The following is a 17,166-nucleotide window of genomic DNA, read 5'->3' as shown; positions in this document are numbered from 1 at the left end:
GTGTTTTAAAGTTATACAGTTGTTCTCAAAGGTGGAAAGTAACAGTTTTGAGGTACTGGTATGTTACTTGAGAATTGCTATTTTAAAAGAATTTAGGTTTACTCCATAGTGTCAATTTGACTCTACTATCCAATAAGTGTCATTTGTGGTTATATGTAATTACAATGTCATAGCATACCAGCAGTAAACATGCAGGTCTAGACCTGCTCTACATGAGAAGCGCAATAAGATGACTGTTGTGAATTGGCGCTGAATTTAATTAAATTGAATGCAGTCATTGTAGGCTCATAAATGACTAGAGCAAAAATCAGCCCTCAGTAGGCTATTTGTGGTTGTGGAATTTTAGTTAGGGCTACATGCACTTAAGGATTGCTTTATACTTGAACTTCACTAGATCTCACAGAAAAATGTACTAATTCACTGCTGCTACATTTGGTTGAAATGTATAGTCATAAGTCACTTTGCAGATTCAGATTTTACACACAAATTACAAGCTTGTAAAATATGCATTTGTATTGATTAAACCACCAAACTGTATAAAAAAGTTAGAATTGGTCCAGCCTTGACCAACTACAACATTAAAAGGCTGCTTAGACATTGATGGATCAGTAGTTTAATACATAACAGTGTCACAAGTCATGATGGCAAAAGTTTACTAATGACAAGCATTTACTTAAGTGTACTAGTATAAATGTAGGACTTTATCTTTGAAACAGTATTTTTAAACTGCTTTTACTTCAGTAAAACAATGTGAATACTTCTCTCACCACTGAAAAGTTGGTACATATCATTTTACTACTGTTTCTACTTGTTTTCTTAATACTTAAAGAGGTATTTCACATTGGAGTATTGCATTTATTATTATACTATCCCGTTGTGAGCTTGTATCGATGCGGGAGCGCGCCTGTCCTGTTGTGAGTCGGTGCGCCTGTGAACGCGCCTGAGAGCGCGCTGACTGCAAAGCGTCTTTTTCGTTTCCATGGAAACCTCGCAGGGCAACACAACACGGAGAGGTGTCCGACTCCGGTTCTGGTTTTGAACACCAGAATTTCACCTTTAACTTATGAACGACGTGGTTTAGAGACATTTTAGGAGCTCTGCATTCTGCCAGAATTATCGTTTTGGTAATTTGGTGAGTAACTAGTTAATATGCATTTGAAGCACTAGCTAATGTCAGCGAGTGGGTTACCTGTGAAAGGAAAAGGCGGCTATCTTGACTAAATGAAACTTTATATTGTTCCGCCATTTGCCCACTGAACTGCGTTGTACAGCCATGTGGCTTCACATACAAACTCTCAGAGTGTTATAAATGTGATTTTACATTATTAGCCTGGACTACTTATTTACCAGTTAGTTTAGATTGTTTAATCGATGCCAGCGCACCTTCAGTATGTATAGCTACGAGCAACAATGACTTTCTAAGAGACCTCCACCTGTCCACTGGCCACGTTTTGCGTTTTTTAAAACGGGAGATGTCACCCGATCTAAGTGGACTTTGAACATTGCTGGTGGATGCTCAGCTAACATTTAACTAAATCAAGCTGTTGAGTACCTATTTTTATTTTCTCCATCATATTCCATCAGCAATTTTAGCCTGAAAATTTGGAGTTAAAACGAACCTGGAGTAGTTACCCTGCATGTGTCTGTTTTGAAAGGAAGTACGGTTTACTTTTCATTAGTATTTCTGTCCACTCTGTACAAACGACGTACTGCATTTCTGTCTGCTCTGGCAGAGTTTTGGGGAGTTTTTCCTTAAAGTTGCTGTACAGATGTGTAAGTTTGTAATTTGGGGTAAATAAGATAAAACTGACTTGATTTCAGTTCTGTGCAAAATTGCTCACTTTTAATCCAGATTACATTCATCATTCATATAAAAGTAACTTCATTACCTTGATTGATTCCTGTGATCTCTCTCAGTAGTATAGCTGAATGACCTGGAAGTTTCCTTCTGGGAGAGAGATGGAGAATAGCTCTCACACACTGCCACCATGTCCTACCACTTTCGGAGGGTCCTTGCCTTTTTCTTCCTCGCTGCAGGAGACCTGCTCAAATGGCTGTCTTTCACTCCCACTTTCGCCTATTTCATTCCCCTCGTCCCCTACCTCACTTTCTCCAGCAACAGCAGAGTCTACGCACTCTTCCTCCGCCCTTTCGCACTGCACTGAGTCTCAGTGCCTAGAAGAAGAAAACATACAATGCCTCAGCCCCGCAAACATATCTGACCAAGATGACCTAACCTGCCTCAGCTGGCTGCATCAGAGGGGCAACCTACTCCCACTGCAGCCCCTTCATAAAATGACACCACTGCCCCAGCTAGAGTCCTCCGCACCGGCCCGACCTCCTCCTCCTTCCTCGTCCAAGCCGCCGTACTCCTTCAGTAGTCTGATTTTCATGGCATTAGAAGACTCACCTGAGAAGAGGCTTCCAGTGAAGGACATCTACGAATGGATTGTGAAAAATTTCCCATACTACAGGACAGCATCTGGAGGATGGAGGAATTCCGTCAGACACAACCTGTCCCTGAGCAAGAGTTTCCGTCGCATTCAGAGGGACAAGAGCCAGGTTAGACTCATGTTTACCACATTGAGAGACCTTTGTTGAGGGTCATGTAGCAAGTAAAGTTACTGTGCTTAAATTATAGGAAAGCATCCACATCTGAAAGCATCCATCCCACTGAAATGTCCTTTAGCAACACACTGAATACAGATGTGCTGCTCTGTAGTCAAGGTAGCATTAAACTGCCTTACAGGGAAAATATTATAATTATTTCAGTTTTGCTTATGATTAAGATATTTGCATTTGCCGTGGCAGTTTGAATGTTACGGTAGGTTTTGTATATTTGTTTCAGTCAGTGGGGAAAGGATCGCTGTGGTGTGTGTGTCCAGAGTATCGGTCGGTGCTCCTCGAGGTGCTAAAGAAGACCCACAGTTATCACAGCACCAACAGCAATTTGTTAAACAAGCCTGCACTGTGAGTATAATCACACCTTACGTCTGCAACTAACAACAGTTTTCATTAACTAATCTTTAACTCTGTAAATTAAAAGTTACAGACAGCTTATTTAGTCTGAGCAGCTGTCAGAAATTAGAAATTGTTCAAATGATCCAGATACAGTATAAAATCAAAGCTCCTTACATTTGTGAAGCTGGAAGTTGGAACAAGCGATTGTTTGGTTTACTATATTTACTTTATGATTGATTACCAAAAGTGGAGAAGTTAAATTTTATGTTCACTAACTCTTAGATAATAGACAAAAGTAGTATTAGTGGTGATGTGATTACTCGATTAATCAATTAGTTGACTTTGATAATCGTTTACGTAACTTATCTGAGGGGGGAAAATACCAAATATTTACTTGCATATTTACTCCACCCTATATTTATGTTGCTGTCTAACTATCTTGCCGTGTTGTGTGCAGGTTGGAAGGAGCTGAATTTGGGGTGCCTGCAGTGTGCGACTCTTTGGAAATCTCAGGTCAGTGATGATGAGGCGTCTCACAGCAGGCGCATGTCACTTAATTAGCACAAGAACTTACATATTTCACCCTTTATGAATTTCTTTCAGTTTACAATGTTTTATCAATGGTGTAACAGCTCTCTGTGACACTTTTATTACCTGTAGCTTTTTGCCCTCCATGCAGCTTTTCTCACCATGCAGCATTGTTCCTGTGTTTCTGTTGTGTTGTCACAGCAACAACCTTCCATTAAATGGCAAACCAGCAGAAGCCTAGCGTAGTCCCCTTTTTTGTCCCCTCGTTTTATATCCAAGCATATGCGCTATTTGGTCACATGCTCACTGAAGAATCTGACAAGTGCATGTGCCTGTATGAAAACAAGTTATTAATATTAACGTCTTATTTTCTGCTTATAATAATTACTAATTTAGCTGACACTTTTTATCCAGAGTGACTTACAATTGCTATACATGTCAGAGGTCCCTCGCCCCTGGAGCAACTAAGGGTTAAGTGTCTTGCTTAGGGATACATTGGTGGATGTGTCACGGTGGGAATCGAACCGGGGCTCTTATAAGAAAGGCATGTGTCTTATCCACTCCACCATTGCAACCCCAACAAATGAACACTATGATGTAATTTCCTACTTTTATGTTTTTTTCCCCCACACAGATCCTCTTTCTCACAACCTCCTCCTCTCCACGCCCTCACCTCAAACCTTCACCAATGATAACCCAAGTTTCTCTGACAACCCACCATGCCCTTTGACCCCAGATCACGAGGAGCTTGTCACCATGGAGTCGGTTGAATACCAGCAGGACGAGGTCAGCGGGGAGATGGAGAAGGACCCACTGTCAGACAGTGGGTACATCGAGTTACACTATTACCAGTCTCAACAGTACCAGTATCTGGTGCTGCCAGGTGACACAGAATTGGACCTGGAGACTGTGGAGATCCTTCAGCTCGATGCCGAGGCCCAGGAGGCTGCTGGGTCACTGCTGGACTTAGCAGGTGGCGGATATTAATGTTATTTAGCCATTTAACAATCACAACTGATGCAAGGTTTCAATCTATTGTAAGCAAATACTCCAACGAACCAACATAAATGGGGATTTATGTTTTGAAGTCTTAAGTGATAATGGATGGAGTGATGATGTTTAGAGATTCGGCTACTTCTTCCTGAAACGATGACACTGCCCTAAGGCTTACATATTGTTTTGTAGTTGTAGGTGAAAATATACAGTAGATCAACTTTTTGATGGACTAACAAGACTATGGATCACATTACTTCCCATGTATTCAGGCACTTTCAATGCAGAAGTTGAATTTACCACCAGACCACACCATACAACCACAACCTGGACACAGACTTGAGAGTGTAATGTTACACTGAACAAAACTGACAGGATTATTCTCTGAGATTTTTAAACCGAGGAAAAAGTATTAATAGAGTATGGTCTTCAGTACAATACGGACAGACTTTTTTGACACATTAAGTTCATTCTCAGGGGTGAAAGGAGTACTTCCAACTCTAGTTAAAGTATTGTTTCTTGATGTTTCCCAAGTTAAAGTAAAATTTAAATAGCGTTGAAATCTAAAGTACAAAAATAGCTCTTTTGAGGACTACACTAAGCAGTGCACTCTATTACTATTTAATATGAATATGTCTTTTCTTTATAAGAAGATTTTCATGAGTAAAAAACTTTTTCAAAACAAACAAACTTATGTCGAATATCCTGCCCACTTAACACTGTTACTGTAGTTTTTTCTGAAAACGCTGTCTTTCTAAAAGTAGTTGAGTATAATACTTTATTAAACTATATTTAATTTATAATGTAGTTATAATTGTAGATTGCACTCAAAAAGTAGGAAAGCTCTACTTAATTACAATAATATAAGTACTTCCAATTTTATTTCTAGTTAATTTCTTTACACCCATCGTCATTCTTCAGATCATGTTTGCTGGAGTTGATTTTATGTACATGATATGTTACTGAATGGCTTTTAGTTTTCTGTGAATTTAAACAGCTAGAAATTAGCTTCTACGCTAAGTTAAGTTGCCTTCTATCAGGAATGAAGAATAAAATTTAAGATGAACTCACTGCCATTTGAACCACTTTACATTTCTGGACACACTGAATTTCTGTTTGTAAATTGTATGTATTGTTATGTATTTTCAAAAGCTTTAGATTTTGTAATCTAACAAATAAATCATGCTGTTCTTGTGAATTAAAACAGCCCGTTTTTATGTTAAGACAACATAGAAGCTTTGGTTGCATTACAGTTTACACCGTATAAATTGTTATAGGGTACGTTTGGCTATCTTCACCATCTATGGATGTTGTAAATTAAACCAGTAGGGGGCGTAACGACCGCATCTCACTGGACTACACTCTGTTAGATAGATACACGGTTTGTCCTCAAACAAAAACCTGTTCTTAAGCCACAGTGTATTTTTCAAAAGCATAACTCTTTCGGAAAAATATTTGCGTATACGCAAAGCAACCTTATCTGTTTTACATTAATTATCTGATACTTCCGTATTCGATACGTTTACGTTATAAACTACATTTCCCGTAGCAATGAGGCAGATTTGGCACCTCGGGTAACGTAGTTCATTGACAGATTGAAGTACAAGCACGAGGCCACACCAAAACTACATTTCCCATAGGACTTTGCGCGAGCTGAAAGCGGACGTTTGAGTTTCGTGGTGCGGGGAAAAAAGTTATCGCTCCTCTGAAGACCATAGAAGAAGAAGAAAAAGTTATTGTGTTTTGTTTTCATGCCAGGGTAAAAAAAAGTCACCTTTCAGTGGTGTCTTGACTCTTTTGTGATTGTGTTGAAGCCGTTTGAAGACACCAAAGGTAACATTGCATTGCAAAACGGGAGCTAACGCAATGAGATAAGTTATGTTTAAGCTAGTCCGGGCTAACGTTATACTTATTAAAGATTTTTCTTAACACTTGTTTGCTTTGACAACTAACAGACACGCGTTAGCTAACGTTTTTGTGAGAGTACATGCAGACAGACCGTTGAGTTAGCTACAGCCGCTAACTGGTACGATAACACATCAGTAGTTAAGGTTTTTTGTTTCTATTGAGCTTGTTGAATTTATCTGTAACTGTTATTTATGTTAACGTTAGAGATCTCTTTAGCTTAGCCATAGCCTTACTGGTCCGGGGAACTTTACTGCCCACGTAGCTGTTAGCTAACGTCGCGGGCGGCGTTAATTGGCAGTTGCAATATTAATTATAAAGAAGGTACTGCACACTTAAGTTTATCTCATGCTTTACTTGCTTACAACAAAGTGCAGACAGATAACAAAACATGATGTGGTGTCAAAGCTTTTTTTTTTTTCCACTGCTCAGAAATGCCTGGCATGCTGCTGCTGCTGCTGCTGCTGAATGCCACACCCTTAAGGTGTTTAGCGTATGTGTGAAGGGAGAGAGCTTTTGGTTATTTATAACCTTTTATGAAAGCTCCTCCCCGTCTCATCACGGGAGAGGACGTCCTCCTCAGAAAGCAACAACAATGAAGGCCTTTGAAGCAGCTAAAATGGACAGTGTTCTGCAGAGAATGCTGGATCCACTGTAGCTGGAGGCAAAGCAGCATGACACCCATACGATTATCCCACAGCTTTACACAGAGATAAAAATTATGTCTGATGGAAGGATCAGTGCTAGTCTGGTTTTTCTTTTAGCGCAAACGAAATGCAACTTAGTAAGTAAACAGCTTTGACTGTCCAAATGTCATATCTTAGTGAAGATGGAAAGAAAATCAGTTGTAATTTTTAGTAGTTATCTTCCAGGAATTTGTCCTTTAGTTCTACAACTAATGGCTACTGACATTATTGATTATTTTCCGTTAGTTTCTTGTGACCAATTTATTTTGAATAGTTTCTGTTCTGGTGATGTTCACTTCAGATTTGGAAAACCGTCATGTGCCATGGTTGCTCAGAATAATATTTTACCATTAGTTCATAAATTTTAGGCATAACATAATGTAAGGGTGCCAACAACTTATTTTGTTTGTTTTTTCGGATTTGGTTTTGAAACGAAGAACGAACCATACATGGATTAAAAGTAAAAGATATACTATTCCCAGTTTCTGAAATGTGATGATTTGCTGCTTTTCTGTGCTTCTTGTCATTGTACATTAATATTTGTTTGGTGGTGTGGACTGTTAGTTTGACATTTTTCACTTTTTGTGACAAGTTAAAGACAAAATATGGACAGATAAATCCATAATTAAAAATACTCACAAGTTTCAGCCCTAAAATTGTGCTTTCCCTGCTAATATCAACCTGATCTTTTTGTCTGTGATATTACACAGTGACCAGTACCTCTTAAGGATGCGGAGTGAACCAGGCCCAGTTCAGATCGTCACAGTGTGTAAGGAGAATCACTCTTTTGCTTTGGACACAAAGGCTTTAGCTCAGGTTCTGTTGGCTCCCAAGGTCCGAGACAAACATGTGGTGGTCCTGTCAGTGGCTGGAGCCTTCAGAAAGGGAAAGAGCTTCCTGCTTGATTTCATGCTTCGTTACTTATACAGACAGGTGAGTCACACTGCAACATGATCTTTCAATGCTGGGCCTTATGTCTCACTCCCATATCTGTTTACAGGACTCAGAGGCCAACATTACTTACCTAGGGAGGACTTTTTTGAATCTGGAATATTTTCATGTTGACTAATACATGCTTTATAGCAAGGAGGTAACAGCAGGTGATGCTGACTAATGTTGTGTTGGAGGTGTGATAATCTGGAAAATCACTAAGTGGTTGGAATGAAAACCTTTATGCAGCTGTGCCACATCCCTCCTCTAACATGTGATCTAACTAGTTTGATGATAACTGAGAATTTAGTCACTAAAGCTGATGATACACGGGGCACCTTTTTGAGCAGTGCTGCTGGGCAATGTTCCTGGCGCCAAGTCCAACTATGTTTTGAACGGATAGCGGCAGATCGGGGTGGCGGGTCAACGGGTGGGGGTATTACAGTAGTAATCTTTACTCATTACCATTGACGACAACATTGCCCAACAACATTCCTCTAAATGTTGCTCCGTGTATCATCAGCTTAAGGAGTGGAGTCTAAGTGAATACCATGAGTTTGTTTTTTCTTTACATATCTTGTAAGATAGCATAATGCTTGGCATTGCATTTGATATGTTTATTAATTAATTTCATCGATAGCAATAGCTCCCGTTACCTTTGCTGTAGTACCGCCATAAGGCCGCACGTTGGCAACCATTTCATAATTTTGTCGTCTACCAAGTGCATCCAAAAGAACTGAAGGAACAGAAGCTGAGGAGATAATTATGACCTGACTGGGGTCTACAGTCCACTTTATACTTTTTATGTTGTAAATTATGTATAACAACTGGTGTTTCATTTAACACTTAAGGGTAGGGATGCACCAGATGTTCGGCCACCGAAATTAATCAGCCAAAAATAGCACTTAAGACAAAGCAGTGTGGAAGCATTTTCAAGTCTCTGAGAAAGACACTGTTCTGCTGAATTGTCTACTAGCACATCGACTCCATCTGTGGCTGACCTTTTAGAAAAGGCAACAAACAGTCTGACCTGCTTTAAGTGTTTCTGTCATTCCTTTCTGAGAAGGCCATTAAGCTAGCCGCACCTACATTTGGAGTGCACACATATTTGAGCCTTTATGGTAACTGGAACGGCCCAGTGCGAGCTGACAGGCAGGTTGGTGACTTTAATTGTCAGTTTCTCTCTTTACAAAGACAAGTGTTGCAGTATGAGAGTCCTACCTGAAGAGAGGCTATGAAGTCTTCATGTTACGTGAAACGAGAGCCATATACAACATTATTTAACAAATTGGGTCGGACTTGATGAATTTAGCGCGAGGACACACACGTGACAATGTCTGGTTTTCAAAATAAAGTGTCTATACAGAATGGAAATAAGATTAATTGGATTATATTTACAAAGTAAGTATCAAACAACCAGTAAGCATAAAATATATTACATGTGTCCATTAAAAGTAAATGGACACATGTAATTTACTTTACCAGACCCTCTTGGGCCTCGGACCCACCCACCTTAGTCTCTCCAAATCCTGTGGGAAACACTGAGTAAAAAGCACATTCTGACTATTTAATTTATGCTATGGTAAAATAAATATGGCAAAAATGTGAATGTACTTGTACGGTATTCGGCAAATTTGTTTCATTATTTTCGGCATTGGCCAAGAATTTTCATTTCAGTGCGTTCCTACTTAAGGGTAAAATTTCTGCTTCATTCTTCAGTTTAATTGGAAGTACCTGCCAAGGCATGTTTCAATTTTTGAATTAGTCAGAAGGTTTGGATACACAGAGTTTCACAAAAAAGCCCCAGCTTGCCCCTGACTGATCTTAAAAGTCAGTTTTTTATTTCTGCAGAGTGATGAAAACTGGCTGGGTCAAAATGATGAGCCCCTGACAGGATTTTCTTGGAGAGGGGGTTCAGAACCAGAGACAACAGGCATCCAGCTGTGGAGTGAAGTTTTCCCTGTAAAAAAGAGCGATGGGACAGAGGTAGATGCGCTATTTATGTGTTTCTTCATTGACCTTTTGTAGGTCTGTGTGTTGTGGGAGGTTTGCTGAAAAACTACAGTAAAGTGTTTAGTATTTAGAACTTAGTTTATAATTATACTAAAATATTTATTTTACTTGGGTCACAATTTTCTTTTACTGATTTTTATTTCCTCAAAATTCATCCCATTCTCTCCTCTTTTTGACCTTTTCACTCTTCATCTATGAAACTAAACTCTCATTAGTTAGTCTGACTTACTAATGAGAGATTAATTGGATAGTTGATCTATAGAAAATTTATCAACAGTAGTAGTAGATAGTTGATTCATAATTTAAGATGTTAATCAAGCAACATTTTACGGTTTCAGGTTCTTGAATGTGATTATTTGCTCTTTTTTTTTTTTCCTTCTCTGTTTAATATAATTGTAAAATGTATTTTGGGGGACACTAGCCATAAGCTGTAATGTAATTTACCTTTTGTTTTTATTTGTTTGTAATCTGAAGGATGTTTTCAATATAAATAAAAGCAAACATCTTTTCAACATTTCTAATTCAAATCGGAGTGTTCTTTCTTATCCCAACTCTGGTCATGCCAAGCGTTCATGTCACGTATAATACTCGTCTTTGTGCTCCTGTAGGTGGCAGTAGTGTTGATGGACACTCAGGGAGCCTTTGATAACCAGTCCACCGTGAAGGATTGTGCCACCATCTTTGCCCTCAGCACCATGACAAGTTCCATACAGGTGACTGATCTCCTCTGATTATCACTGATTTAATCATGTAATGTTTGCTTACATAGTTTCTCTTTTGTAGATCTACAATCTGTCACAGAACATACAAGAGGACGATCTGCAGCAGCTACAGGTCTGTTTACATTAGTATAGACAATGATGTCAGTTTGATGTGGTCAATTAAGCATGTTAGAAAATTTCCCCCTAAGAGAACTAACTGATTAAGACTATATGTTCTTAAGACATAGACTATGAAATACAAAGGTCTTGGAATAAGATTTTTTGCGTGTGACAGAAAAGTGTTTCAGTTATGTCACTTAGAGTTTTGCGTCAGTATTAATTTTGCATAATATCTGCCTCCTCCTCACAGCTGTTCACGGAGTATGGTCGTCTTGCTATGGATGAGATCTTTCTGAAACCCTTTCAGGTAAGAAAAACGACAGGAATTGATAAATTGTTGCTGATGTTGGATGTTTATCTGATTGCTTTTGTTTCTCTGTTTGATTAAAAAATGTTTTGAACACTTTTCTTTTGCCTCCTACAGTCTTTGATGTTCCTAATCAGGGACTGGAGCTTTCCCTATGAATATGCGTACGGGTTTAAAGGAGGCAGTGATTTCCTGGATAAAAGATTACAGGTACCTATTCTGTCTTGTTAATTTGGCCGAATATAATAAATACACTTGGCTGATTACTTTTCCGTTACGTTTTTGAAAGGTTAAGGTGACCCAACATGAGGAGCTGCAAACAGTGAGGCAGCACATCCATTCATGCTTCACCAGCATTTCTTGCTTCCTGTTACCTCACCCTGGATTGAATGTTGCCACCAGCCCTGCTTTTCGGGGACAGCTTAAGGGTAAGATCTGTTTTCCATACTTTTTTCGTTTAAGGTTGGTATTTAGCAGAATGTCTAATAGACTTGAGTGCTGTCCTAAGTTTTGATCTATTTATTTTGTCAGACGTGGCCTCGGAGTTCAGAGAGCAGCTGAAGAGCCTCATTCCCAAACTGCTGCACCCGGATCGTCTGGCTGTGAAAGAAATACATGGAAACAAAGTCACCTGCCGGGGCTTGCTGGAGTACTTCAAGGTAACATCTTCTCTGTCTGAGATTCCCTGCTAAACCCAAACCAGTTTTTCAGATCTAATATTGTAATTATTGCCTTACCAGGCTTACATCAAGATTTACCAGGGAGAAGACTTGCCGCAGCCAAAGACGATGCTTATGGTATGTGCAGGATCAACATAAGTAAACTGGGGGCATGGGTAATTATGACTTGCTCTTGTTTGTGTTTTAAGATTCCTGTTTGTCTCACCAGGCTACAGCAGAGGCAAACAACCTGGCAGCCGTGGCAGCAGCCAAAGATCAGTATTACAAGAATATGGAGAAGGTGGGTTCACTTAAATGTGAAAGACACTCTGTTTTGTGATCATCATTGGCATTGTGGGACATGGAAACCTCTGTATCAGTAGAGTATTTGTTTCCTTTTTTATCAGCAGAGGAAGGACTGATTATCCTGTTATGTTTTAACAAAAAAATGACTCCTAGTGTTCAAATAATTCCGACTACAAACATTCTTTTCTTAAGTCTCTTTTTGTCTTTGTTTTTTTTGCCAAGGTGTGTGGGGGAGACTTGCCCTATGTGTCTCCTGACTCTCTGGAGGAAAAGCATCGCTTTTTTTTCGGAGAGGCTCTTCATAACTTCTCCTCAACCAAGAAGATGGGCGGACAAGATTTTTGTAAGCGTTACCAAGCACAGCTGGAACAGGAGCTGGAGGACATGTGGCAGTCATACAGCAAGCACAATGAGGCAAGAAACTATTCCATACACACAATATATACAATAAACTATTTATTTATTATTATTTTAGTTTTTGACGTTAAAATACAGAGCTTAACATTCTTGAATGATTTTTATTGAAGTATATTATTATTGCATGCATTGCTGTTTTTGGCAATCATATGATTTGAAAAATGTTCTTAACCATCTGTTTTTCTCTTTGCTGTAAAAGTCAAAAAATCTCTTGAGCGCCTTCCGGACACCTGCAGTTCTGTTTGTCTTGGTGTGCCTCCTCTATGTGCTGTCAGGCGTGTTGCTCTTCATTGGCCTGTCTACCTTCGCCTTGGTGTGTGACTGTACTCTGGGTGTGGTCATGATGTCAATGCTGACGTGGGCCTTCATCCGCTTCTCTGGTCGATACCGGACTGTCGGAGGAGCCATCGACCAGGCTGCAGGTGTCGTCCTGGAGCAGGTGAGAATAATGGGGCTGGTGGCAGAGGTCAATTCATTGTTAACTGATGTCTGTCTATATGGCTTTTACAGCTTTTAGTTGCATCATTATGGTCTTTTTTCCCCAAAGCATTTACCTATTAAGCTCACTAGAGGGAGCAGTTGATGTTGGAAAAACAAAATTGGCATCCAGCAATCCTAGGGCAATCTAGCTTTTGACTCACCTGTGAAAAACTGGTAACAAAAATAATATTAGGAAGTTCATTTTAGTTTATAGAGTCATACTATGTGACAAAAACTGGATATGAACAAAATAATAGTTTCAATTTGGATATGCTGCTAGTGCAGCATGAGAAACACAAAGGAACACTGCAAAGTTTACAGGCAAGCTAAGCATTTCTCAGATTTTTCTTGATTTATAGGTCCGGTAATTTCAGACCTTGTGAGTGTAGCTAACAAAGAATGTGGCCATGTGGCTACCTGAAATAAGAGGTTAACCATGTGACTTGCTAGCCAACTGCGGTGTCTATAATCTTTTAGTGTCTTTTTAGTGGCTCATTTGGCCTCGAACAACCTGTTTTAAAGCCTCTTTTATACTAAAATTGCCTTTTGAAAGTACTTTAAAGCTTAAGTAGTCGATTTTCAGCTCAATTGGGCAAGAAGGATGCAGAAAAATGCTGACAGACACTGAGCTACACTGACACTGATATTTGAATGCCATGTAGAGTTATAAAAGGTGAACTGATAGCAAACATTTGTTTACTTAAGGGGGGAGGTCCAACAGTTTTACATCTCAAACTCTGTTTACAAGTCTTGGGGAATACCACTGTATATGTGGAAAAATGTTGTGCAAGTCTTTTGTTGCGCCAAAGGGAGCTGCACAAAATCTGACATATTGCCTCAAGTGATGTCATCTTGACTCCGACAATGGTATAGGAGAGTAATGCTAAATTGTTGGAGTTTTCTTTTAAGGCAGGCGTGTGCTGGGTAAAAAAAAAAAGTTTGTACTGGCCAAGCAAAAAGAAAGCAGATGTCTGTAGCCACGCTACAAAGGCTGCCATCATGGAGAGGGGTGAGACGAGATGATAGTTTAAATATGGGAATAATGCCACACCCTTTCAGGCAGTCACTCCTGGAAGACATTGAAGTGTTGTACTCAGTTGTTGACACAAAGTGACAGAAGTTGTTGTATGGAAAGAAACAGAGCTAGAGAGAGAAGTTGAAAACCTGCTATAAAACATATATATATAAAAACCATATATATATATATATATATATATATATATATGGGTTTTTTTTTCCCCCTCTTCTTCTAAAAGATAAAAATATTTTGATTGACTCATCTTGAACTCCGAGGTCATTACATAAATGTATCCAATCAAATGTGATTTGGGACGACTAACTAATCCCACTTATCATATTAAATCGCAATTGTATGGTTAGCTAGCAGAGCAATATAGTAGGAGGTTTGTGTTTTGAAACCAGAAGTGGTTTGAAGTGAGTGAACCCACTTTGTGTTTAAAAATATTACAAGTGCGGCTGAGAGGTTTCAGTGAATTAACCACAACATAGAAAACGGAAGTCAACAAATGTGGTGAGAAACATGACGCAGTCAAATTAATTGTCTTTCCCTTTTCTCTGTTTTCAGGCCACCGTGGTGTTGAACAAGTCAAGAAGTACAAGCATTGGTCACCAGAAGAAATCTCGTTAGAGGACCTCTGAACCTTCATAATCTCGATGCAATGCAACCAGAGCACAACACAAGCACACATTCAGCACTAAAGCCTTATCATGCCACCCATTGGAACAAACATGCAGCTGAACTACATTGGCACATGGTATAAAACATGATGCCAATTCACCAGCATCTTTATTATGCAGGTTCCTCTGCCTGTTAAACTCCAGGCTCATATAAAGGTGACTGGAGCAGGGAGTTAAACCAACCCAATCCCTCTTATTGATACTTCTTGTCTTTAATTGACACTCATTTTACAAGTTTACAATCGGTCTTAAGAGACAAGTTGATGTTTACCTTTAAACTTACAAAACACTTACATATTTTCTATTTCAGCTGAATGGATCTTTCTTGGCTGTAATTTTGTTCAGAGAGGGGTAGTCAGGGTGTGCTTCAGCCAAAGCTTCTGCAGTATATCTTATTACCTTTTTAAAAGCAAAAGTGCTGGCTTTATAGCTTATACATTTATACATATTTGTTTGTGGCTATATTTTTTTACTTTGTGGCCTTGAAAACATTCCATTCTTTTTGGGGATTTGCTTTATATTTGATATAAACTAGTATTTCCATAAGAGGATACGCACTTTCTGTATAGCACAGTATATTTTGGGAGGCTGCATGTAATGGGAGTTTGGGTGAATCTCACTGGTTTCTGTGCTTTACCATTTATTCCTTGATGGAAATGTCTTAGACTTTATAGATTTTGATACAATATACTAGAAATTATACATAGAAACTTATAATTAGCAAAACTTTCCAACTCCAAAGATAAAACATTGTAATACTGACAGGTGTTGAACTTCCAATATAATAAAACTAGCAACCAGTCAGCCGTAGAGTTCACTTTAAATATTTGAATTATGCATTGGCATTGTAGTCATCACTTCAAACCTCAGTTATTAAATATACTCAGTGTTAAACATGCATGGAACAAATAAACAAGCAGGATGTTTAAATAGAAAGACAGAAATGTAAGCAGTAGAAATCTAAAGGAAATGTGACTGAGTGCTGTCCCCGTTTGTACATGTGTCTATTTTCAGCAGCACGTGGACAGATTCTGATCAAATTTGGTGGTTGTCAAAATCCTTAACATGTAGTAATGTGAGTATGCTTGTGAGAAATTATTCCCTGCATAACACACTCACCAACCATTCTTAGCCTCTGCTATAAGCTCTGCTGTGAAAACACTCATTAGCAGTTTATCGAGTTCACATTGATGATCTGGCTGCAGCCATTTGTCGACTATTTCACAGTTTTTATTCATTCTCCACAAAGGTTTTCATCTAAACTTTGTACTTAGTAAACTGTATAAGAAAACTTGGTCAATGTTAAATTTCTTTTTTTTGAATATGACAAATATTTGGTTTCTGATTAAATAATCACTATCGGCTTGAAAGTATTGAGAGTCAGAGCTTTGCGTCAAATGACTTCCACGTAATGGTAGCATATTATATAATAAATAACCATGTGACAGACAAGGACAAATAATAAATGTGGGCTGACTTGTTTCTTTGGTCCTCATTTACCTGCAGCCATTTAACCAATCAGCCGAGTCTTTGAAAAATCAATCATACAGGGAATTAAAAAGATTTGACTACACCATGGATTGATTAGGTTTTAGTTTTTCTTTGTGGGACCAAGCGGGGCTTCTCAGGCCAACTCGGAATGAATCAGGCATTGGAATAAAGGATTGTTTGCAACCATGCCCTACATTTCTGAATATCAAAATAAATGCAGGTTCTTTTAGAGAAATTAGATTGGGGAAGTGGAATGGCAAAATTTAGTTTAGTGAAATGAGCCTTCTAAATGCAACAAGACTGTGTGACCTGAGAGCGAAAGTAGCATCCTGTAGTCTATACAGGTTTTACATTGTGCACTTCAACAACTAACCATATCTTCCATGACACTGTAGGTGTACGATTTAAGTATACAGGGCCAAAGGAGAAAATGTGGAAATTTGGAGGATGAGAGACTTTCTCAGTCGCAAGATTTTTGACCCTCACTTTGCACATTCCATTTCTGTACCTTTCCACAAGAGGAGGAAACTTCAAGTTCTTTTTTTCATGCACTTATTGTTGCTCTTCCCCTCCTCTTTGGTGCTTTTTGCACACAGCTTGTTCCAAAAGTAAATAAATGCATGCAATATTGTGGTAACGGTTAATGTAATCTCTTGCAGGGCTATGGTGGCCTTGACTTGAGAAATGCAGTTTTTTTAAAAGAATAAACAAAGCTTGAAACTGTTAATGCATCTTTCCAATCTTTTCCTTCTACTGTTTTTTAATGGCACTAGGGACGAAACTCAGTTTGAGTTGTAAACATGTAATGGTTGTGCAAAAGTGAAAAAAGGATATTATTCTTTTACCAAATATTGTTTTTACACACAAGTGTGTGTGTGTGTGTGTGTGTGTGTGTGTGTGTGTGTGTGTGTGTGTGTGTGTGTGTGTGTGTGTGTGTGTGTGTGTGTGTGTGTGTGTGTGTGTGTGTGTGC

At 38.9% G+C, this 17,166-nt stretch overlaps 2 protein-coding genes across 4 annotated transcripts; both read left to right on the top strand.

The window, feature by feature from the left end:
* Positions 1-995: 995 nt before the first annotated feature.
* On the top strand, positions 996-5,686 carry si:ch211-145o7.3 (forkhead box protein N2). The gene is made up of 5 exons (XM_046030371.1): positions 996-1,132; positions 1,918-2,562; positions 2,849-2,970; positions 3,419-3,474; positions 4,124-5,686. Exons 2-5 carry the CDS (start codon positions 1,930-1,932, stop codon positions 4,474-4,476), a joined length of 1,164 nt encoding a protein of 387 aa, XP_045886327.1. The 5' UTR covers positions 996-1,132; positions 1,918-1,929; the 3' UTR covers positions 4,477-5,686.
* On the top strand, positions 4,355-16,922 carry atl3 (atlastin 3). 3 transcript variants are annotated; one of them, XM_046030370.1, is made up of 14 exons: positions 4,355-4,462; positions 7,784-8,006; positions 9,855-9,989; positions 10,625-10,729; positions 10,800-10,850; positions 11,088-11,144; positions 11,262-11,354; positions 11,434-11,572; positions 11,676-11,803; positions 11,885-11,941; positions 12,033-12,104; positions 12,332-12,523; positions 12,726-12,965; positions 14,592-16,922. In XM_046030370.1, exons 2-14 carry the CDS (start codon positions 7,803-7,805, stop codon positions 14,652-14,654), a joined length of 1,536 nt encoding a protein of 511 aa, XP_045886326.1. In that variant the 5' UTR covers positions 4,355-4,462; positions 7,784-7,802; the 3' UTR covers positions 14,655-16,922. The 3 variants fall into 3 exon arrangements, 2 of the variants coding, with proteins under 2 accessions (XP_045886326.1, XP_045886325.1); XR_006821812.1 differs by lacking the exon at positions 4,355-4,462 and adding an exon at positions 6,146-6,315 and having other exon boundaries at positions 12,332-12,526; positions 12,728-12,965; XM_046030369.1 differs by lacking the exon at positions 4,355-4,462 and adding an exon at positions 6,150-6,315.
* The last annotated feature ends 244 nt before the right edge of the window (positions 16,923-17,166 follow it).

This window comes from Micropterus dolomieu, linkage group LG19, assembly GCF_021292245.1.
Source record: "Micropterus dolomieu isolate WLL.071019.BEF.003 ecotype Adirondacks linkage group LG19, ASM2129224v1, whole genome shotgun sequence".
NCBI lineage: Eukaryota > Metazoa > Chordata > Actinopteri > Centrarchiformes > Centrarchidae > Micropterus > Micropterus dolomieu.
Note: the sequence above shows the minus strand (reverse complement) of the source record. Positions and strands in the feature narration are given on the sequence as shown.